This window comes from Calonectris borealis, chromosome 16, assembly GCF_964195595.1.
Source record: "Calonectris borealis chromosome 16, bCalBor7.hap1.2, whole genome shotgun sequence".
NCBI lineage: Eukaryota > Metazoa > Chordata > Aves > Procellariiformes > Procellariidae > Calonectris > Calonectris borealis.
In genome coordinates this window covers 16,141,260-16,164,327 of record NC_134327.1, presented here as the reverse complement: position 1 = coordinate 16,164,327, position 23,068 = coordinate 16,141,260, and the positions used below count along the sequence as shown (strand labels likewise).

At 51.6% G+C, this 23,068-nt stretch overlaps 2 protein-coding genes across 2 annotated transcripts in view; one reads left to right on the top strand and one right to left on the bottom strand.

The window, feature by feature from the left end:
- LOC142089263 (mesothelin-like) overlaps positions 1-11,395 on the top strand; it is a 60,079-nt gene extending 48,684 nt beyond the window's left edge. The window contains exons 17-33 of the mRNA XM_075165497.1: positions 236-451; positions 560-730; positions 1,776-1,922; positions 2,076-2,125; positions 3,005-3,125; positions 3,471-3,556; positions 4,161-4,290; positions 4,404-4,594; positions 5,361-5,451; positions 5,937-6,048; positions 6,286-6,470; positions 7,300-7,446; positions 7,679-7,812; positions 8,375-8,502; positions 9,111-9,205; positions 9,814-10,003; positions 10,736-11,395. Coding sequence (XP_075021598.1) covers positions 236-451; positions 560-730; positions 1,776-1,922; positions 2,076-2,125; positions 3,005-3,125; positions 3,471-3,556; positions 4,161-4,290; positions 4,404-4,594; positions 5,361-5,451; positions 5,937-6,048; positions 6,286-6,470; positions 7,300-7,446; positions 7,679-7,812; positions 8,375-8,502; positions 9,111-9,205; positions 9,814-10,003; positions 10,736-10,830 — 2,289 coding nt within the window. The 3' untranslated portion in view covers positions 10,831-11,395. The remainder of the gene's footprint in view (positions 1-235; positions 452-559; positions 731-1,775; positions 1,923-2,075; positions 2,126-3,004; positions 3,126-3,470; positions 3,557-4,160; positions 4,291-4,403; positions 4,595-5,360; positions 5,452-5,936; positions 6,049-6,285; positions 6,471-7,299; positions 7,447-7,678; positions 7,813-8,374; positions 8,503-9,110; positions 9,206-9,813; positions 10,004-10,735) is intronic.
- A 1,325-nt stretch (positions 11,396-12,720) lies between these two features.
- On the bottom strand, positions 12,721-20,282 carry LOC142089009 (mesothelin-like protein). The gene is made up of 16 exons (XM_075164885.1): positions 20,243-20,282; positions 19,743-19,774; positions 19,178-19,227; positions 18,475-18,595; positions 18,261-18,346; positions 17,658-17,784; positions 17,382-17,572; positions 17,193-17,283; positions 16,955-17,099; positions 16,146-16,330; positions 15,802-15,957; positions 15,480-15,613; positions 15,080-15,213; positions 14,823-14,923; positions 13,560-14,586; positions 12,721-12,803 (listed from the first exon to the last, which is right to left on the bottom strand). The coding sequence occupies exons 1-16, from the start codon at positions 20,280-20,282 to the stop codon at positions 12,721-12,723; spliced, it is 2,703 nt and encodes a 900-aa protein (XP_075020986.1).
- Between the last annotated feature and the right edge of the window lie 2,786 nt (positions 20,283-23,068).

Genomic DNA, 23,068 nt, shown 5'->3' with positions numbered 1-23,068 from the left:
ATTCAACTCTCATGCCTCCTCTTGTGTACACTACTGTAGGTCACCTTGCTTTTTTTTATTGTGGGGTCTGGCTGGTGTTTCATAATCTAAAAATTCTCAATGGGTGGAGGCAGTCCATCAACGGACTTCACCACACAAGTTTGAGGCAGAAAGTCCAGTGATTTAAGACATCCAAAGGCCGTAGGATCCAATAAGCTCACATCATTGCTTTTTTGTCTATGTGGGACCTTTTCAGGTTGCATCCTCTTTGGTGAGAAAGTTTGAGCATTTTCCTCCTGCAATCCTGCGTGCGTTGGGCCAGGCTGCAGTTGGGCTGTCCATATCCGACATTGAAAACAGCATCAGTGATAAAGATCTTGAAGCATCTATTCCTGCCCTGGGTGAAGTTCGTGGCTGGAACGCTGACCAGTCCAGCGCTATTATCAACAAACTGCTCAGCTCTGGCTATCAGGTACAAAGGATAAGATCACAAATGCACCTCACACCTGGTGTATAGCTAGCTGCCAGCAAATGATGTTTGGCCCTTCATGTACTCATGCCTGCATGCATTACCTTTCAGATCCCGGATGGACAGAGCCTGGCAAAGTTAGGGAGCTTGGTGGCTGGCCTCAACAGCAGCACACTTCGAAGTCTGTCTCCAGAAGTGATCTTGGAAGCCATTAAGTTGCCTGAGTTTGTTCAGCAAATGGTGACCCTGCCCTCTGCTCTGAAAAGGACATTTGTGGAGAAGGTGAAGTTGTTTTTCTTTTCAGGTGTCATAAATTAGCAAAGCTCCAGTGACTCACAGCTAAGAACACTGGTTACCTGGGGCCAGGGATTGACACATACCCGCACACCCAGAGAGCATTCCCTTGGGGGTGTTTGTCATTGCTAAACAGAGTGTGCAGCAGGACAAGCATCTCAAGTCCCTATCACTGTGCCTGTGTTGATGTCCTTGGCTGCTAGCCAGCGTGTCCTGCTGAGCCTCTTGGGGACAAGGGCAGAAGAGACAGTTGTTTTACAGCGTGGTCCTAGAAACTACTCCCCACTGACTTGAAAAGATGCTCTCAGAGAAAGGATATTGTCACGGTTTGGAGTTGAGAACATGTGGGAAGTGAAGGTGGTTTAGACAATCCCTTCTAGGGTAGACTGATCCTTCAGCAATGCACTATTTCATCCCCCTATGTGATTGTGTAGGATTTGGACACCTCTTTGCTCTTTTTTCTTGCCATGACTTTAGCCTTCAAGTTGTATGTGTAGCATTCAAGTTTGTTGTTATTCATCATCCCTCTGGTAGGAAAGACTCTGACCTGTGTTTGGCACCAGAGGCCCTGCCTATAGCATGTCCTGGGACAATGGGGCTGCCAGGGCTCTGTGTGAAGCATTAGGGAAATAACATCTCATTCGCCACAGGATTGTTCTGCAATGTGCCTTCGGCAAGTTGAGACATTGTTTGGGTTGGCAGAGAGGAAAGACGTGTCCCTCCTTTCTGGCTGGTTAAACATTTTTAGGGCATAAAGCCAGGAGGTAGGAAACTGATAAGAAACCGAATTTTCCCATTCATCAGGACCCCAGGTATTAGCTCCAAGCAGCTATCCTAGTCCAATTAATATGTCAAACAGGAAATATTTCATAGTATTAGGTCTCCGAGAAATGCCCAGATGATCAGCAGGAGAATTTGCCTGGCTCCTTTCCAGTTCGGCATTTCTTCTCCAGCAATTGTTTATTTTAGCCACAGTGTTTGAATGATTTCTTTTTTTTATTATTTTGTTTTTTTTTTTTTTTTTTTTTTAAAGATTTCCTCCAGTGTAGGCCACCCTGCTGACCTGGTTAAATATATCCCTGATGCTCTGGCCAGTTACATTCCAAAATCATTGCTTGTTTTTGGGGAAGAGAAGCCCAATATTCAGGATCTCAACAGTAAAATGTGGACCCGAGAACAGGTAATATGCTAGCGGCTTGTGTCCTTCTTACCCTTCAGTGTCAGGCTTGGACTCTACAGAGCTATGAGTCCGCTCTGCAAATCTGTCTGAAAATACAGGTGAGTGTTGCAGAAGAGCATGGTAAACCGTTGACACTCTGGCTTTGCTTCACAGGCTGCCATGTTTTTCAGTGATGTGATAAAGACAGAGCCTGACTTCAGCAGGTAGCGTTTTTCTTTTCTCCTTCCATTTTCCATGTTTGTGTTTGCTTTGGTTGCAAATTCCATGTTTCCTTTGGTACGTATGGCAGACCCACCATATTCAATCCATAGCAACAGATGGGAAATATCATGCAAACCCAAACACAGGCATGTAGCATCAACATTTACCAGGGTGTCAGCTGCAAAATATACCCATAAGCCACACTTGCTTTCTAAAATGATGCTGCTGGCTCAGACTGCACCTGGAATCTTGCTTCTGACTGCCTCTGTGGAAGGCGTTTCTAATTGGAGAATATGTCAGTCTTCCGCAGTGCTATTCCAGGGATTAAATTTAGTGGGGCTGATATATGTCTTTTGCCAGCTCTCATATCTGAGATGGAAAATTATGAAAACCATGATATATATCTGGAAAAACAATGGAGTCGACATCAGCGTCCTGCTGATTTCACAATAGAAGCTTTTCCATATGGAAAGCAATTAAAGTTTTAAGGACTTCTCCCTGAGCTCTCCCAGGCTGTGCAAACTATGTTTAGTGATGAGGATCTGCACAACTCCATTTCACTTTCAACGTGTGGTATGTACTGAAAACACAGGGAGGAGACTGATCTTGTAAATAAGGACACAGCAATACTACTTGGGATGGAGGTCCCTGCATTTCTACTTCCAGTCTCTGGATTATGTTTATTTGACCAGTGACGGCTTCTTGATCTCCCACATAGGTCAAGATTAGCGATTTTGAGGGGATGGAGTTTGGAGAGCATTAAGCTTTAAGAATGGGGGAAGTTTATGCTTGCTGTATTTAAGATTATATATGTGGGAGATCAGCATTGAATTTTCTCCTGAAGTCCTTGCCCTTCTGATTTGCTTTCTGTAAATGTTCAGGCTTTCCCAGTCAGTCCTCCAAGGCTTTACATGTGCAGCTGCCAATGAGATGGAAGCAGAAAGATTTCAGGAGCTGGCCAAAGTCATGAAGAAGAAGAATGTCACGCTAGGCGAAGACCAGGTCAGTTCCCATATTTCAAAACGCCGTGTTTGATTTTTTTCATGAAGATAGCAATGAGGATTGTTCAGCAAGAGCAAAAACACTTTCAGCTTAAGGGACTAGAACAAATGTAACTGGTCCCGGGTCTCCATCCCACAGTTCTGATTTCCCTGAAGAGAGAAGTCAAAACCCAGTTGGCTAGGTTTCTCAGGAACCAAAACCTCTGATTTCTGCCTTTTTTTTTTTTTCCTCCCCCTTTCTTTTCTTACTTTGGAGGGGCAGAGTAAAGTCTTTATACTTATTTCATTTTTTCTTACGTTTTCATGCTGTTTTCTTTCTATGATGTAAACTGTGGTGTCGTTTCAGCTGAGTTGCTTAGTGAAGATGGTGTCGCTGCATGGGATTCCTAAGGATTTAGATAGCTATCCTAAAGACTTGTTGCTGTTTTTAAGGTAACTGTGCTATGGTTTTCATGTTGTTGCCTTAGTACTTAGTGGGAAAAAGAGGTATTACTGTATAACCTAGCTGTTAATGACTAGTTCATGTTTGATGTATATTTCAAACTTGGTCAGGCCTCCTTACAGGGAAAAAAAAAATCAGGTTGCAGAAAGCTTTCAGAAGTGATTTAAGGACCTTTCAGATTCAACCATCCATCATATTAATATAAAGAGTGTGAAGCTCTTTTTAAATATATCTGTTTGGATATTAAACCAGTATGTGGTTTTAGTACTTTCTGGCCTCTGTGAATGTGCTTTTCCCTTACAACATCGAAGAAAACAGACAGTAGAGCAGATTTCTTTTTTCCCCTACTTACCCACTATGGTTCTGTATCCAAATCTTGAACAATTTTAAGCTGAACTTCGCAATAGATTCCTTAAGGTGAAAATGAATTTTTAAAAAATGTGGACTAGGATCTTTGGGAAGAACAACTGCATAGAGTTTAGTCTGCAGATGTGGAAGATGTTATGTTGGACACAGTATATGTTTGAACAGCCTTGAACCTGACCAACTGTTTGGTATCATTCACTAGAATTCACGGAGTATTTGTCTTTCTAGTCCTTCAGACTATGCAGCGACCGGAAGCTGTAGGCAGTACTTTGCTAATATTGGGAAAGCAAATCTTGATGTTCTGCAAAGAGAGTCATCTCAGCGGAAACAGCTGCTCTTGGAGGCTTTAGCATGTTTGGTACGTGGTGAGGGGACAGCTCTGCACAAGGCTGGGGAGAACTTGGGGTTCAAGAATGCTCTGCTACAGTGGCATCCAGTTCTGCTTAATGCCTCTGTCTTGTATTACTTCAGAAAATTCCTGGCACACAAGTAAATGAGGAAAATGCAGACATTCTGGGACGTCTGGTCTGTGACCTGGGTGGAGAATACATTAAAAGCTCTGGTGGCAATTTGCTGAAGCAGTTAAGCCAGTGTGAATCTTTCCTGCCTGATCAAGAAGAGGCTATTAGGAGTGTCATCAGCAGTGGTAACACTACATTTGGGTATGAATTTTTCTTCTGGGCATCAGCAAAACAGTTCCTTTAAACAAAACCATTGTCCTGTTAAGAACTGAGTGAACTCCAGCCAACGAGCTTGATCAAAAACTGGAATAATTTGTTGCTTTTGAATTTCACATTGGGCCTTTTACATTGTTTTATTTAACTTCTTTCAGCTGAAAAGTTTGGCTGGAATTCCACTGAAAAAACATTGTCATTTCTGTGTCTCACCTGCTCTAGTTATAAAAGCCTTTCCTCTGGTCTGTTTTTTATTAATCAGACTTCTCTGAGACTGTCCTGATGAACACAGGTGGGCTCTAGCTGTTTGTCAGCCACTGACTTTCAGAAAACATTCTGTTTCTACCTGTCAAATGGACAGATGCTTGATAAATCCCTGGCTATATCTAACAGAGACATTGTCCAGGGAGCCAAAATATTTTCCCTTCCTGTATCAAATGCGCTGAGATGTTGTCACTGAATTGGGCGATAGTAAGCAACAGATATTCTTTGGATTTCATACTTAAGAAAATAATGTATTTGTTAAATGCCATTTTCCCATCCAGCTGCCCTTTTTCATGTTACTAACAATTGCTCCTGCTCTGATGGAATGAAGTTTTGTGTAACAGGAAGTAATCAAGAAGTTTTAGGATTTAAATCTTGTATTTTCTTAACTTCAGATGCTACAGGGACATAATCCTGGCAACTTTTAAGGTGTTTTTTTTTTCTTTTTGTTCTTCCTTGAAAGCTGATCCCTGCTAATTTTTGTATGCAGGCCTCCTGTAGCATGGTCAGCTTTTACCTTGAATGAGCTCAGTGGATTGATTCCTGTATTTGATCACAGCATCTTGCAGAAGATCCCCAAGGTGGGTTATTCATAGAGGTGTGGGGAGTTTGGGAAGCACTCCTAGATCCTGCAGTATGGAAGAAGTGTGATGGGGGTTGTTCAGTCAGTATGTTTTCAGTAGTGTCTGCATCTACAAGCGTGGTGCCCAAGGGGATGGATGAGAAGTGAGGGTTGATCAAGCTGACAGCCTGGAACTGCGAATCTAGATTGCTGTCATTCTCTTCCTGTAACTGTCAGAAGAGTACCAGAGGTGGAAAGCAGTAGTAACTATATGCAATGCTTTAAAGGAGGTAAAATCATTTATGGGGCATGGGATTTGATAGAGTTTAAGCATTTAGAAATTTGCCTTTGGCTCACCAAGGAAAGGTCTCTAGGCTTATAGCAGCAGGTCTGCTGCTATAGTACTTTAACAATGAAGTTTCTTGCCTGTGTGAGTAGCAACTTCTTACGCTGGTGATATGCCCCAGATTGCAGTGTCCCCCTGACGAAACATTTTCTTTGCAGAATGCTTTAACTCTTTGGCTGAAAAACTTCGCACACGATTCACGTCTGTCAAGGGAACAGCTGGCCACCATTGTCGAAGAACTCCTGCCTACTAGGCATAAGCGTGCTGATGGTATGGGAGCTTTCTCTGGTCCATAATGGCAGCATTCCCCATGGTATCAGGGTTGACCCTAGTGCTTGTGGGTCTAAGTTGAATATGTCTGAGTTGAACTATGAAACAGTTGGTGGTAGGTCACCCAGGAGGAGGGTGGGACTATGATTGCTTACCTGTCCATCTCCAGCAAGGGAGCATTCAAAGCTTGAACTAAAAGGATTTAACACTGAGCACATTTGACAATTGCTTCAACAGGTTGCCCACCTGACAAGCGGATAACAGAGATGGTTCTTAATGATGACTTGATGCCTATTTACTACACAGCTGAGGAGTTACACGCTTGCCTGAAGAATGTCTCTCTGGAGAATCACCTCTCTCAGATACTGACCTACCCTTTCAGTATTCAGCAATTACGTGTGCTGAAGGGGAATCTGGATGAGGTAATGCCAGGCTGAAGAGTGTCAAATTATCTACTGATGAGATTGCTCAGGGACTTGTCCATTTGAGTTTAAGTATCTCCAAGGACTGAGACTCCACCATCTCTCTGGGCTACTCTTCCAATGTTTGACCACCTTCACTGTGAAAATATTTATTTCTTAATATCTAATCAGAATTTGCATTGCCTGTTGGCTCTTATCCTTTCACTGTGCACCTCTGAGAAGAGTGTGGCTCCATCCTCCCTATCATCTCCCATTAGATAGTTGAAGACAGTAATAAAATCCTCGCCTGGTCTTGTCATCTTCAGATTAAAAAACCCAGCTCCCTCAGTCCCACTGCTCCACTTTGTATGTTGTGTGCTTCTGCCCCCCCAACCAGCGTGGCCCTCTGCTAGACTTGCTAGTCTTTGCTAGACTTTGCCAAAGTCTTTCTTGTACCAGGGAGCCCAAAACTGGATGTAGTATCCAGATGAGGTCTTGCAAGTGCCAGCCAAATGGAGGGGAATAATCACTTCCCTTGACGTGCTGGCTGTGCTGCTGCTCGGGAAGCCCAGTATTTGATTAGCCTTCACCACTGCAAGGCGTACTGCCCGCTCAGGTCTGTGTTGAGTCAGTTCACAGTGCTTCAGGTTTTGTTCCTTCCCCTGGGGCTTGCTTGCCTGAGCTATCAAGTGGAAAAAGGACAGATGGGCTTATGGAATCTCACTGGCTTTGGGTTTTTATTCCTTGCAGACCTCTTGGGCTTTTCCACATTAATTTTGCAAAGAGTATAAATTCATAAGCACAGGCATGATAATGAGTGTTCATAGCGATAACAATGGTCTTTCCGCAGACATATCCTGATGGGTATCCTGAAAGTCTGCTCCCCAAACTGGGCCCTCTCATTTCTTTCATCACCCCTGAGGACATTTCCAAATGGAAGATAACTTCAGCTGACACGCTGGCTGCCTTGCTAAAAGCCGAGCCCTCCGATAATGAGGTGGGGATTTGAGTTTGCTTTCCTGCCCACGTTTGTTTCCTGGTTTGGGAGCTGCTGGTTTGGGACTAGCTTAATGGGTCCAGAGATGATTGGCCCATCCTTGAGGTCCAAACGAATAGATTTGAAATGATTCAATTTTATTTTTGTAATTATTGCATTTGTTTTTCTTTTGAGGATGAAAATACAAATTCTGGTTCAAGTTAACTTTTAAAAAAATGAAGTGTGTTTCTAGGCTTCTGCAATGATTAAACGATACGTTGACTTGGGAAATGCCTTGAATGCCACTGCACTGAACGCAATTGGTACGAAATACGTGTGCCTTCTAAATGCAACTGAGTTGAATATGATAGACTCCAGCAGCTTGAAGTGAGTCAAATATTGTGATGTTCTTGGCTTCTTGCAAAAGCACTTGCCCATCAGCAATTGCAGTTTCCTTTTCTCTCCACTCGGTGAAAGGAAATCTAGGAAGCAACTTAGTACCTGCTCTGTGTCCAGGTTTAAAAGCCTGCTGTTCTCCATCCTGCTAGGAAGGGCTCAGATTTGCAATCAAACTCTCTTTATTGCATGTCAACTGACAACAGATATGGTCTGCATGCATGCTTTTATCTGGAGGCAAAAGAGGGTTAATTAAATTTAATTTAAATTTCTTTGAAAGACTGCCAAATGAAATTAATTAAATAACTATATCTTCGCCAATACATAAACTTATCATGCACCATCAGAGCCATCATAACTTAGAAGACATATCATTTTGAGCAGGAGACTGAGACGCTTTTTTCGCTTAGCTTCTCTCCATACCTCTTTTATCTACTGGGGAGAGGGGGGAACCTGTCCTGTGTAGAGAATCACAAGAGAGATACTCAGAATAGTTCGAAATTTGTTCAGGTGGAAGATAATAACTTTTCTCTCCTTAAATCTTTTTCTGCAGACTGGCATCTCTGAATCCTTCAGCCTGTTCACAGCTTACAAAAGACATTCTATATGCTAAAGCAAAACGTGCTTTCTCAGACCAGCACTATTTACCTGCTTACTATGAGCTTATTGAACCATATCTAGGTATGTAAAAGAACAGTATGTTATGGGGAAAGAGAGAGGTCTTAGCCAGAAACTGAATAGGTATCAAATACCATCTTGGATGTGGGAATTTTCAAAGCCAAGTTGTTAAAAGTTTCGGAGAGTTTTGGTCTTTTCCAACTTGTAGATGGCATAAAATATTCTTGAAAGATTCTGTACCTGTCTTAAAGTTGCCCGATTCAATTGTCAGACTATCACAGGGAAAATCAAACTCATGACTTCTGGGATGGGTAAGATCAGCTAGATCCATGAGAAATCAAGCTACTGGTGCTTAACGCTTATCTCACAGCCATTCTCCATGTTTTTTTCTTGTTAAGCCAAGAATTTATTCACAGCCTGGGCAAACTCTTCTTACCCCTCTGTCTAGCATCTGGCATTGTCACAGATTGGTTTGATGGCCAATATAATAATACCTCCCAGCAAAATGAAGTAGCATCTGTATATTTTGCAGTTGGAACGCACTCTCTTAGCACTACCAGCCTAATAAATTTTGGAGACACCATTATAGCTCCAGCTTGTACAGATACACCACACTGCTCCTTTGAGGGCTGTCCTCCATGCATTGATATACTTTCTCTTTTGGGTCCCAGGGGGTGCTCCTGGTGTGGATCTCAGAGCTCTAAGCAAGGACAACGTGAACATGCAAGTTAGTACTTTGGCAAAGTTGAGGAGAGACTCTTTGATGGTGAGCCGAATCTTGAAATTATTTGACTCCTTGCATTCGTATCATGCTAAGTAGTTGGTTTTGGTTGCATTGTCCATTGGTGTAAATCAGGAGTCACTCCATCAGATTCAGAATGATGCTAGACCAGTAGAAAGTGGAGAACTGGCCTGAAACTTCTTTAAAAATGTAAATTGGAGTCATACATGGATGCTTAGCCAGTCTTACTGGGGAGTTTCTTTAGAGCAGACTCTCATAGCAGTAGCGGCAGGAGCAGGGGACAGGTGTCCACTAGACTACAGTCCCCAGCTATGTGAGAAATCTTTTAACAAGAGTTAGCAGTAATATCATCAATTTTGGAAAAAAGCCCAGTGATTTGGGCAGGGACTGGGGCCCCCACTTGGGTGTAGAAAACTTGTCATCAGAGGACAACAGAAATAGGCTTTGAGGAACCATTGTGTTCATTCCCCTCACCTAAGGCAAGAGTGTCCCAACTGAAACCACTCACCAGATATTTGTCTTCCTTGTTCTTCACACTTCTGCTAATAGAAACCTCATCGGTTCCTTGGTCAGAGGTATTGTTTCCATTCCTGCATTTACATCCATAATTCTTGCTCTTTGATTTCTCCCAGAGCCTGACAGTTGCTGAGGTTCAGGGCTTGCTGGGGAGGAATCTTGGAGATCTGGAGAAATGGCAGAACAAGTCTCCCATCCGGGAGTGGGTCCAAATGCAGAAACAATCAGAACTGGATAAACTGCATGTTGGGCTCACTGGGGGAACACAAGAAGGCTACATGAACATTGTCACGCCCAAATATGAGTGTACGTAGTATGGTAGGACCTCTGATTGTTGTGCTTTAAATATTTATTTTGGGGTTACAGCAAGGAGAACAACTGCCTGATGGAAGCAAGGTGCTTTCAGTTGCCTGTGAAAGAGAAGTGAGTGCACCAAGCTGATGTAGCTCCTGGGCCCCTGAATCAGGGCCTTGCTCAAGCAAGCAGTGGCCTTGGGCAGCGCTGCCAAACAGCTCTGCTCCTGCTCTCAGCAGTGCTTGTGCCAAGGCCCTGCAAAGTCCTGCTGGCTGCTTTTGTGCCCAGAGCGCAGAGACTGTTGGTCTGTGCTACTGCGGACCCCTTCCAGTGGCACTTGTCGCTACCCATCCACCCAGCCCCAGTAAAATGCGTTGGGCAGCGCTCACCCCTTCAGCTCCCGGTGTCAAGGGGCAGCAAGTTCAATTCTGCCGAGGAGCCTTAAGCCTTGCAGAGCAAATTCCAGGTCCAAGATGAGAAGCAATCCTGTAATCCCACTGAGATCATCCTTGCTGGCTGAACATCTCAACTAAGTGAGCACCTCCAGAGCTTCCTCCTCTGCTGTTGGATTTGGGCTATGACTTATGACGTGGTGGTCAAGGGGTGGCTATTTACTAGTTTAAAAGCCCTTAGTCAGAAAGCCAAAGATCTTCCCTGGGTGTGGCATAATGAGATGTTCTCCCCCATGGGGGAACGGTTCAATCATTCATTTCTTTGCAGTGATGCCCCCTCTTTTTGTTCTAGCCCCATCCTCAGCCTCTCTGGGTACTGTGGCCATGACGCTTCACCTCCTGCCTGCTCTGCTTATCAGTTTCCTGATGATGTCGGTCTTATCTTGAAAATCTTCCCTCAAGAGAAAGCAAGATGAGGGGCACCAGCCTGTGACCTGCTCTGAGGCCTGTCGGGGACAGCCACGCCTGGGGGGTGAGGGGATGCTCAGTGCTAGCAGGCAACTGTTATGCAGCCCAGGGTTCACTTTTAGGTACTTTTCTCTTTCAAATCACTCCAAAAAAAAAAAAAAAAAAAATCAGTGTTCTGTCTGAAGGGAAGTTTCAGGCTCTTCAGAGCAGGATCTTTGCCTTTTGTACAGACCAAGCCCAGGTAAGCCCAGCCATGTTACTGCAACACAAACAATGTCAATATTTTGCTGCGCAACCCTGGTGGGTTTAAGGGTGAGCACATGGGCTGTTCTGCATGTTAACGATTACATTTCTCGAAGAGCCTGATCTCTTGGCACTGCCAAGACCTCTGAGTGGGAGTGAAGTTTTCCGGCTCATTGTAAATAAATAATGGAACTAAGTAAAAAATGCCAAAAGCAAATTGATTAGTTGCTACTGTCTTCTCTTCGTTCAGACTGTCCGCACTTTTGTGTCCGCAGGTATTGGTCCAAATTAAATGGTCAGGAACCCCAGACGTGCCTGTTGCTTTTCTTTGGTGTTGACTACTCAACTCTAAGGGCTGAGGCTGTTCTTGGCTTCCTCATGGGGAGGGTATAAGAACTTTGTGTAAGATTTTCAACACTTTTTTTCATTGGGAATTTCTGTCCAAAAAAACCTCAGTGTCACCTGTATACAGCCCCTGAAATCCTCCTTTTCTCCCAGGAGGAGAGCCTCTCTGCAAAGACATTATAAACATTCATTGTCCATGTTTTACAGACAGAGAACAGCACAATCTGGTCTGTCCTTCAATGCAGACTTCTGGGTGGCAAGAGACACTTCCCCACTGCCTGCGTCCCGTGGTGATGGGGCACTAGCTAGGGTGGGAGAGAGCCCAATGTAAGTAAGACAGTCTGCATTTTTAAGTGTTGACCCCCTGATAGAAATCTTGATTTGTTTCTTCATGCCTTGACTCGCCCTCAACAAATGACATGCAAGAATCTCTTCAGCCCGTGGAGAATGAAACTTGTAACTGGAAGATCTGCAAATTGGGGGGAGAAACACTCACTTGTATCTCCTCCTCCAATACCTCTACTACTAGCTAATGAAGAAAGTCAGAGCAAAAGAAGTGGAAACTGTTTAGGTTTAAGTAGCTAGAAAAACTACACTATAAAGCACTAAACACATCAAAGAACACATTTGATTAGGAAAAAAAAAAGATGATTGATATTTTATTATATAGCATTGCAATAGTAATCAAGATAAACTATCTTCAGTTAATCATCCCTCTGACTAGGCTTGGCGTAGTTTGAACAAATCTTGATCAAAAATCTCATAATGAAACAAGTCAAATGCAATTTAGTGGATCTCTCAGACTGCATTGCTGGGCCATATTCTGCTTCTCTTGCAACAGCCAGTAACTCAAATCCCTGAGTTGTCCCACTGTTTCAACAGATCCCAGTGGGACTGCTTAGAAGTAAAATACGCTTAGTGTGGTGTTTAGTTGCTGGCTAGGGTTAAACCACGACAAGTGTGAGTAAAGCTGGCAGAACTGGGCCTGCTGTCAGCCTTAATGCATTGCCAGAGCAGTCAATATTGCTGATAATTGTATTACATAGAGCAACTAGCTAGTTAGTACCTGTTAGGCTTCTTTGGGCTGGAAAAATATCTGTCCTCCTTTCACTGCCCAGCCTCAAAAATAATAAACAAATTCTGTGCTGGTATCAAATGGACAAACGCTGTTCCTTTCCTGGGTTTTTCCTTTTCAGCAGGAAATTTGCCAGCACCGTTATTTTATAGGATGGTGAAAATTAAAGGAGGGATCCAGCAAGTACGGTGCTGGAGGTGGCGGTGTCAGAGGAGCCCTCGCAGCAGCGAGCTTCCGACGGCTGTCGTCAGTATGTGCACTAGGCAGGAGGAGACTCTGGATCCCGATCCTAGGCGGAGAACACAGATGAGAAAGAATTGGATGATCCAGATAAACAGCACGTATGAGCTGTCAGGGCAGTAGAGTTGCTTCGAGATTCAGGTACCCCAGAGGATCGCACGTGTCAGGACAACACTTTTCTGCCCTTTGTGACATTGCCCATGCCTGCACCTTCAGGCACTGACCTGCACCCCTGTTATAAATGTCACCTGGCCGTGAACAGTCAGCAGACTGAGTCTTTCTTACTTTCACCAGCGTAAAGCAGGAGTAAATCTGTTTGAGTCATTAAAGCTACGGATGTAGCCCTGGCAGGATAGAGGACTTCAGATTTTAAAGCTTTTACAGCGATGCCTAGTCAGAAACACTGCATGCAGCTAAAATACGGAAGGCTATATGCTTGCCTTGTGAAAAACAGTACAGTGCATTGGCATTAACGGAATTACTCCAGCTTTCTGCAGAGCGGTTGAGGGGTGCTGTGCATGACGAGACATCTAAGGTGCGCCTTGCCAGACTTGCAGAGCGCGTGGGATCTGAAGGCAGTATGCTCCAGATCCAGGAGCACAGAGACACGTAGAGACTCTATGTGCCCTGTAGAGACACGTCGCTACCTGTCTCACCGGTAACTACTTTGGGTTTCTTGTGGACAGCAGCACACCGGTATTGAATCTGGCCAGGAAAAAGGTGGGTCAGCTACTGCTTGTAGCGAAGACTTCTGCCTCGCCGTCGGTTCCTGAGCCTTTCCTAACTCCGAACATTCACACCTTACCAGCTTCAGGCTGCAGGTTGATGTATCCTCCGGGTGTTGGTCCTGGTAACTCTGGCACGCCTGCGGGTGTTTTTTCAGTGGTCTCACTGCTGGTGGTGGTGGAAGAGGGGCCGAGAATTGCCGGAGGGGCACCGGTCTTGCAAGCCAACGTTGTAGTCTTGACCGTTGAGGAGACGATGCTCTTTTGGGTGGAGATGGTGGAGTTGGGAATCGGGGTGGGCTTGTGGGGAGGGAGGTTCATTTCTGTGGCTGCGGTGACAGCGGGTGCAAAGGTGGAGTCAGGGACGAGGGTGCTGGCAGCATTGTGGGTGCTCGGTGCAGCGGTGTTAGGGGTGGCAGGAGCGGGGTGGGCAGTACCCCCAGGTGCTGGGGGGTTCATGGACACCAGTGGGGTGCTGGTGTTGCAGGTGCTACCACTCGGGTTAGTAACAACGCTGGTGGTGGTGGTGGTGGCCCCATGTGTGAGAGCAGGAGGGGGGATGGAGCTGGGAGAGGTGGCGTTGGGGTTGACAGCGGCCAGGATGGTGGTGAGGGGGGTGGCCTTATTTGAGGTGGCAGACTGATGGATGGGGCATGGGACGATGGAGCATGGGACGATGGAGCCGGTGGTCGGAGCAGGTCGGGCGGTGGAGGTGGCAGTGGGACTCCCAGCAGCGCTGGGGGCAGCGGTGTAAGCGTGTGGGGGAGCGCTGTTAGGGGGGGTCGGGCTGATAGCGCTTGGGGCGGGGGCTTTGTGGGGGCCGGTACTTGAATTAGTGGTAGGGGTGGGGACAGTGGGGAGGGTGGTGGGCACGGGACCGGTGGCCGTGGGGGCGATACTGGCCGAGGCGGTGGGGTGAGAAGGGGTGGCCGTCCCCGTGGGGCCGGGCTCCTCCGTCCCCCCTTGCAGGCCGATTCCCAGGGTACAGTCCAGTTCCCGCTGGGACTGTCTCTTCACCCAGCGCATCACCGAGGTCTCATTTTCAGCTTCCTTCAGGTAAGGGAGGTTTTCCCCAAGCAGATTTTTCACATCCATGACACTGAGTTTCTGCAATACACGTACAACGACATCTTTGTTCATCCTCGCAGCCGGCATCGCCACAAAGCGCTTTTCTAAATGAGACTGCGGAGCAAGCAGTAACTTCCAAAAGAAAATTTAAAAAGGTAAAAAAATAGAGACTTGGTGATTTGATGGGGCTGCGGCCTCGAACCCCACCGCTCAGCCCTCGACTAGCCCTGCCCTTCAGCAGGGAAAAGAGCAGCAGCAGCGTACCGGGGACGTACCTGCAGTTCCTCGGGCTTTAGGGCAAGAAAGGTGTCTATGTCCATGTCTATGGCAACCCCAGTTTTAGCCAAGTCTTTCAGGTCCTTTGCTGGAGCTCCACCTTAAAGAAAGCGTATGGGGCACCTAGACACGTGCAAACACTTCCAGTGCTGGGAGAGGGGGTTTGGAGACTGGTAGACGTGTCTCCTCCCTGGCCGAGGAAGAGGTGTCCAACCTCAGTCGCCGTGGGAAGGAGGGCGAAGGCTGAAACACCTACCCAGGTACGGCCAAATCCGGCAGTAATACGCCCTGGTGCTGCCAGCCTGGCCAGCAAAGGCCTCCTGGGCTTTTCTGTAGAGTTGCTCCTTCTTGGTTTGAGAGCAAGAAGAAATGTCTAATTGTCCGGCAGTCCTGGGGGAGGGAGGTCGCGGGTTAGAGCCAGGGGCACCACCCCAAACCACAGCTAAAGCCCTTTTGTTGGGGGGGAGCTGAGTGCTCTGTCCCTGCCCGCAATGCCGGTGGCTCAGGCAGGAGCTGCAGGATGCAGCCATCCCGCCCTGCTGCCTGCGAGCGGGCAGAGCCGAAACGGAGGTGGGGGTCTGCCGTCCCACCATGCGCTTCCCCTGCGGTCCCAGGGGCCTCCCGGGACTGAAAAGCATCCCTAAGAAGTGGCTTACCTGATTGCCTCTGGAGATATTTGCTCGATCTGCTCCTCCTGCAGATTGCACAGGTGTCTCCCACCGATTTTCCGAAGCAAGGGCCCGGTCAAGGTGCCCCCCAGGGCCAGGTACCTGCTGAGCAGCTGCTGGACCTGGGACACACAGTTCACGTGGTTGCACGCAGGCAGGGAAGGAAGGCGCTCCCGGTAGAAACGCGGGCGCGTTGCAAAACCACCGCGCCGCCCTGGGGCAATGCCTCCGCTCCCAGCTGGGCTCGGGCACCGAGCGGTCCTGGTTGGGGTTCACCGGCACCCGTCCCCCACTGCTGCTGCGGGTGTACCTGGGGAGCCCCCCACTTGCCATCCGAGGGGTCGAGCAGGGCCGAGAGCGTGTCAGTGGATGTCACCGGCCACAGGCTGATCTCCTCCGCTGTGTACTGGCGGGACAGCGGCCCCAACAGCTTCAGCTGGTTCTCCGGGATCCCCGACGGGTAAATCTATAGGGCCAGGCCAGCGGGGCAGAAAAGAGGGTCAGGGAAGGAAAAGAAGGCAGAAACGGGCTCAGAGGACTCCCTCGGCTGCCTTCATCCCCGCAGCCGGCGGTGCCCGTTCCCGCAGCGGGTCTCGCCCGTCCCGGAGCGTGCCGGGGGCTGCGCGGGGGCTCCTGCCCTGTGTCACCCATCACCTGCTCCAGCTTTTTTTTCATGACCCGGAGGTACTCCACGGTGAGCGGCTGTTCCAGCAGAGGTGCCAGGTTTGCTTTTAAAACCTCATTGCTCAGGCAGAGGTCGAACTGCTCTCTGGTGTCGTAGTTGATGAGTAAGAGGGGGTCGGAGACGGTGCTGGCCGTGATGGGTGCGGACAGGCAGCCTGCGGGCAGGGAGAGCGCGTCAGGCAGACGGCGCTTCCTCCTTCCTGCCTGCCCCTGGTCCTGCCACGGGACCCCGGAGCCCCTCGCAAGAGCCCCGATGAATGAAGAGGGAATTGCAATAATGCAGCTGAAGCCCACCCTGCCGGGCAGCACTGCCAATCAACCTCCCGTCCCCTGGGTCCCCGACCCATGAAGGTGCCTTATTTGCTTTCATTCCTTAAAGTTATTCCTGAAGAACCTCCTGATGTTTCTGCAGGCCATGTGTGCTTTGTCCTGTTAAAAAGGCTCCGGCAAGGTGAACCCTTTCCCACGTCACCCACACGAGCATCCTCCGGTCTTGCAGCATCCTCCCCTGGCGCTGCCCCTGCCCGGGAGTTTTCTCTCCCCCGGCTCCTTCCCAGCTGCTGCCGCCGAATTCCTGCTCCCAGGTAAGAGCAAACACCCCGGTGCTGTAAGGACATTTCCCTCACCTCCCCAGTTACTTTACAGGGAATCCCACAGCTTTCTGCCTGGTCCTGTCCCTTTCCCTGGGGGGCACCCAGGTGCTGACCAGCCCGGGGGCATTTCCCCCCCGAGGAGCTCTGAACTGGTCCAGACTGGCAGCAGCAAAGGGAAACGCTCACAGTCTGCGCTCCGCTTCAGCCGGGGGTGAGACGAAGCCGACGCTGCTGCGAAGGCTCTGAGGAGGGTCAGGGACTTCTCCCGCTGGGAACGTCCCTGGCTGCCGTACGCGGCCGCGATGCTCCTGCCGAAAGCCTCCCGCGCTGCCTGCCGGGGGGGCAGAGGGTGCTGGGTCCCGCAGCCTCAGGGCTGGCCTGGCCGATGGGCAACTCGCCCCGAGGTCTCGAGGAGGGGGCTTACCTTGGCCACCAAGCTCAGCGTGGTCTGGTTCAAAGCCAGCACGAGCGGCCCCAAATTTTGCAGAGTCCGTAAATCCCAGCTCAAAGGATCCCTGTGGCCGTCGGGAGAAGGACCAGCTCGGCATCCTCGTGGGTATGCCACCCCTCCTGCTTGTCACCCACCCCATAAGAGCAGATGAAGGCTCCTTACCCGTACGCTGTGCCCCCCCCGAGGAGCACGGCGTTGAGGGCGTCCCGCTGGGCCCCCGTCAGCGCTGGGCAGAGCTTCAGGTTCTCCAGGACGCTGGGGTCCGAGGCCGTGATGGTCTCTGGCTCCATGTCGCACACCAGCACCCCGAGGCTGCCGAGCTGCTCGGGGCGCAGGCGGCTGCTCCTCACCCCCTGGGAGAGACGACCCAGCCCTCGTACAAATGCCCGGCATGGGGTGTGGGGGACCCCGGCCGCCCCCCGGCTCGGCCCCACTCACCAGGCAGGCCAGCGCCCCGCGCAGCAGCCCCGACCGCCGGGCTGAGCCCCTGGGCAGCAGGTCCAGGTTCCCGCGGGAAGCCCGGGCGTAAAACGCTCCGCAGGTCCCACTGCCCACCTCGGCCGAGCTGCGGGGAGCAAGAGTCAGTGCGGTGGGGGGGAACGGGGCGACGGGCTCCTCGTGTCTGGGCAGGAGATCTTTAATGTTTCTTTTTGGGGGGGAGCATGGGGAGAGTCGTTTCAAATGGTCGCTCCCTTCTGAGCAATGAGCTGCTGAGTTGCACGGGGCTGGGGGGTCTCCTCTCACCCTGGGGACGACGTCTGGGGCACAGGACGGGGGCTGCCCGACCCCATGCAGCCCATGCCGTGGCCAGCGTGGCCCCAGCTTTGGAGAGGAGTGGGGTGAGGAGAGGACCAGGGGGTCCGCAGGGCTGGAAATGCCCCGTGCGGGTCTGAGGGTGCCCGTAGACGCAGGCGATTTTTGTAATACTCTTCCCACGCAGAGCTCCCGTGTGCCCCGGGGCGTGCCAGGGCCACGCCGGCGAGCGCTGGACGGCCTGATTCCATACCAAAACCGCAGCCGTGTGCTGCCCTCAATACTCACTCAAAGAAGAGCAGCAGGTCGGGCGGGTACCTGCCGAAATCGGCCGTCAGGTTCTTGGCAGCGAGCAGTCTGGCCAGGCAGGACAGCTGGGCAGAGAGAGACTTATCTCGTCCATGCCAAGGCGGTGAAACCCCCTTCGCTCCAGCATGCCCCGGCTCCCCGTGCCCCGCTGGGGTCCGTGGGGTTTGCAGCCCCCACTCCCGCCCCTGCCCACCTGGGCGCTGCTCAGCTCCGCTGTTTTGTTTTGCAATCCCTGGGCAAACGCGAGGATGTCGGCAGCAGGCAGGTCGCTGGCTGGGATGCACTGGAAACCTTGCAGGACGGAGGCTGAGAGGCTGCGTTGGGGAAGCACGGTTGCATTTCACCTTCCATTTTGGTTCCCCAACACCCCGTGGAGGATGAACCCGCTTGTTCCCTTGGGAAATCCCCCTTCACCCTGACCACAGCTGCATGGAGTAAGTGGGAATAACATGGGGTGTCATGAAAATGTCCCCTAATGCCAGCGCCCAGGTGGTGCCGAAGGGGATGTCCTGCAGGCGTGAGAGTGCCCATCCCCACAGCCGGGGTGGTGGCGGAGGTGCCCACCATACCTCGGGCTTTGGGTGAGGGAGAAACCAGCTGAGCCTGGATTTCGGCTTGGGAGAGGCTCCCGTTGCATCTGCGTCAGCCCCGTAAAGGAAAGGAAATGCTTGATGTGTTTGTGCTACAACAAAAGCCGATGCAGCTGAAACCCCCGCCTGGGAGCCAGCACCAGAACCGGCTGCGCAAGGCTCTAAATCCTCTCCAGCCCGAGTGACCTGTCACAGCAGCCGTGACACGGATATGGGGAGAAATGCAACATCCACCCACGCCGGCCCCCCGTCCGTGCCCCCGAGACCCCCCACTCGTCAGAGACCCCGGCTGGGGCTGGTACTTACCCGGCGTGTTGCTCAGTGGCAGCCAGGATGGCTCCGACGATCAGGGCAGCCTGGGGAGGAGGACAGGGGGACGCTCAGCCCCAGCAAGGAGCGGAAAGAAGGGCTTTTAAACGCAGGGACCGAGCGGGGAAGGGGACCTGGGCTGGCCGGTGTGCCCAGACCGGCGGCTGCTGCCCACAAGCCGCAGGCAGCTGCGAACGGCAGCGGCCCCGAGGCTGCCCTGGGTCACCCGCGGGGACGAAAGCCACGCAGCCGCTCTCAGGAATGGGGACCCTTCAACGGCGGGGCTGTCCCTGCTTCCCCGGAGCTGGGTGCCCACCAGGTTGAGGGTCCCAGCCCTCGGTTTGGCAGGGAGGCTGCCGGGCAGCGGCTGAGCGAGGGGCAGGATGGGACAGGGCCAGGGCCACGGGCTGCACGGGGGGCCAGTGGGGAGGCGATGGCTTTGCCTCTCTGGAGCCGAGGACTGGGGGAACCGTGGCAGCTCTGCCGCTCCTGGCACCAGCCGCGGTGTTTCGGCAAAGCCCTGGCGTATTCGGAGCCGCTGGGGCAGCCGGCGGTGACTCACCGCTGCTGCTTTCAGGAGGTCTGCGGAGAAACCTGCAACGAAGCGGGAGCGGGTTATAAAACACCCATGACCGTATGTACAGGCGGCCGGGGGCTGTGCTAAAGCAGCTCCAGGGAAGGAGCTGGGAAGGGCCTTTTCTGTGCCAGTTGAATAATGTTTAGTAAATGCTGGTGAACACTGTGCCGAGAGCGGCCCCCGTACCGCCCTGCAGCCTGCGCCAGCCTGGGCAACCCGGGGTGCCTCAGGGTGGGTTTAGAAGACAAAAAGTGATAAATCTGCCCTGGAAATCTGTCTGTGCAGATTTTTAACGCAGTGCCGGCTGCAGCTGGGAAAAACTCCCACTGCCTGCGGATGCTGGCGGGAGCACGAGGCAGAGCGCAGGGACTGCCAAAGCCAAGCGGGCTGGGAATGAAAAGCAGCGTGGGCTGGAGCACCCCCAGTGCCGGGGGGAAGGGGGTCCCGGGGCCGGGTCAGCTTTAGGGGGACAAGATGTAACTCACGGAGGCAGAGGGCGATGGCTGCCGGGGCTGCCCGCACCATGCTGCCTGTGCCGGGGCTTTGTCCTTGGCGCGGGTCAGGCGAGCACAGAGCCGTGTCCCACGCACCGGGACGGTGCTGGCTGCCGGCCGGGCTGGGGAAGGTGCGGGGGTCCTGCAGCCGATTCTCTTGTCCGATGCTGGGGCTGGAGCCGTGGGAGTACGGCGGCTCAGCGTGCCCACCCGTGTTCTGTGAGTGCCTGCACGAACCCCCCGCCACCAAGGGAGAGATCTGAAATCCTATATAAGAGAAAACAGAATTTCATTCTCCATCCATTATTAAAAGAAACTCCACAATAAATTGTTCTCTCTGACAGCCAGAGCCCCGCTCCTGCCTGTGTCCTGCAGGGACAGGGTCCCCCTCCATCCCCCGGCTCCGCACAGGACTGCACCAGCACAGACTGGGAGAAATCCAGTGTAACCCACTGGAGGAGCACCAGCAGGCATTGCCCTCCCGCTGTACCCAACTCCACACCCCCTCAGCTAGAAACCCCAGATAGAAAATAAATCCCTGCTCTAGAAATGCCATCGATGGGCTGCTCTGCACTGCCCAGAGCAATTAGCTTATTGCCCTTCGGACTAGATGCGAGTAATTTTTCCGCTAAGTCTCATTATGTTCCCTAAATCCCACCGGTGGCCTTGCCGAGTCGCTCTCCGTCCGGGGGGATTTGGCTCGGCGATGAGGATTCGGCGCCGCTCAGCCGGGAAGGTGCTCACCCACCTGCGGTGGCCGGGGATGGGCAGCGCCGGGCCGGCTCGGCACTTATCTGCTGCGGGGTGGGGATGTTGCTCTGCAAACGGGGTGGGACGGGGCAGTTTCTCAACAGTGTTTTGTAAAGCTGCTTTCTCTCCTGCTTTTGTTTTTTTTCCTTTGTAAAGGGTCACTTTGAACTTGGGGGCAAATGAGTTAAATCCTCTGGTATGGTGATTTCTGTGCTCCTGATGGAGACAAAGGTCCTCCCAGTTAGAGAAAAACCTTTGAGCTGTTCAGGGGTGTATTTTATAGGGCAACTGGGATGCAGAACAGACCAGCCCTCAGTGATGGGCTCAGCACCCCTCTGGCAGGTGCTTCCCTCGCGCCCTTTTTGCCTTGGCTGTGGACAATCCCATTCCCCTTTTTACAGCTTTCTCCCTGGAATTTCTGATCCCGCTCCGAAATGCCGTCCAGCACGTGCCATGAAGGAGACCAAAAGGAAAGGAAGCAAAGCCTTTCTGAGGCTGTGTGATGAAAACCCGGAGGAGCCCGATGCTGCGCGGCAGCAAATGCATTATCTGTGCATTTATCCGGGGTAAAGGGAAGGGCGAGAGCAGTTGGCAGCCGTCGGCTGGGTTTGGGCTGGGTGCACCAGCGGCTCGGCCAGGTTTGGGGGCATCAGCCTTCGCAAAGCGTCCCTGGACCCCCCCGGTGCAGCGCTGAGCGGGGTTTGCCATCCCCCGGTGCTCTTGACCGGTGTCCCCGGCCCCCACCGAGCAACCGGTCCTGCAGCACCAGGGCTTGGTCAACGCCTGCGGGTGTTTCGGCTTTCTATTTTGGAAGGATTTGCTGTAAAAATAGCTCTTGGTGGCACGGTAAATTACAGAAACTTGTTTGCTATGAGGCTGTTGGTGGGACACGGCCCCTGCCGTGGGCCGGCCGGCCAGAGGTGGCTGGAGCGGGAGGGCAGGGGCACGGCGGGGCCCCTTTGCGGGTCACCGCGTCCACCATGTCCCTGCGGAGCTTAAAACTGGCCCTGAAACAACCTCAGGAGGAACAGGCGCAGGAGCAGCCACCCCAAACCTGAACGTGCCGGGAAGCCTCTGCCCAAGCCCCTTCCCCCGGGGGCCCTGGCAGGTCGGTGGTGGGCTCCGGCCGCACCTCCCCGCGCCGGGCGGGCTGGAGACGCTCCCTCCTCTTAACCAGCTGCTTCTCTGCCCTTGCCAGGTTTATAATCTTAAAAATCTCACAACCTGAAGACTGCAAAAAATGCCTTTGGGTCTTCACTCGCTTTTCCAGCTGCTCCAGCCCAAGGAACGGCTCTTGATGTACAAGAGGTGTACAGAAATCACGCCTGGCAGCGTTCCCTCTGCACCCCTGAACACCGGCGGCCCTGGGGCTGCTCCCCCATTTCCCTGCCGGGGAGAGCTGCGATGTTTTGAAATTAGGAGTTTTTCTTCCGCCTCTGCTGTTTGGTTCGGGACAATCCCAGCTGCTGGTGTTGGCCGGGGTGGGCAGCGGGGAGGGATGGGCAGGGACGGGCAGGGGAAGGGCCGGGACAGCAGCATCTGCCCCAGCCACCTCGGGCACCCTTGGTTGTCTGTGTTACTAAATCCAGGAGGACTTTCGAGCAGATAAACCCGGTGGTTTCGGCCAAGGGCAGGATGAGTGCCGGCGCTTACACAACAGGTTGGCCGGGTTGGAGTCCTGGGGCCGGTCCCGCTGTGCCGGTCCGGGCTCATTCCTGGAAGCCCCCGGCACCGCACCGGCCATGCTGCAGCAAGGCGCCGGCGTGGATTGAGAGACCAGAGGGTGAACTGCAGGGTGCATAAGTAATGGTTTACTGCAGTAATGTGCAACAAGATGTAAGGGTTACTGCAAGCTGTACAGAACGTCACAAAACACACACCTGATCACAACCCCCGGCCCGAATGCACGAGTGGATTCACACACGACGCAGCAAACGGCCCCGCGGCAGTGGCGGCAGAGGAGGGAGCAGGACTGCACGCGGCGCGGGGGGGAGCCAGGGAAGGGCACCTGGAAAACCCTTCTCTGCAGGGTAAGGAAAATATATATTTATCTCGGGTTCCTGCAAT

What these genes read in the sequence shown, in the direction of transcription:
- LOC142089009 (XM_075164885.1), bottom strand. Translation starts at nt 20,282, where the DNA reads ATGGTGCGGGCAGCCCCGGCAGCCATCGCCCTCTGCCTCC. An exon ending in GCTGAAGCGGAGCGCAGACT is followed by an intron (nt 16,331 to 16,954) that starts GTGAGCGTTTCC and finishes CCCTGCCCGCAG; the next exon opens with GCTGCCTGTCCGCACCCATC. An exon ending in CCGGATTTGGCCGTACCTGG is followed by an intron (nt 14,924 to 15,079) that starts GTAGGTGTTTCA and finishes GCTTTCTTTAAG; the next exon opens with GTGGAGCTCCAGCAAAGGAC.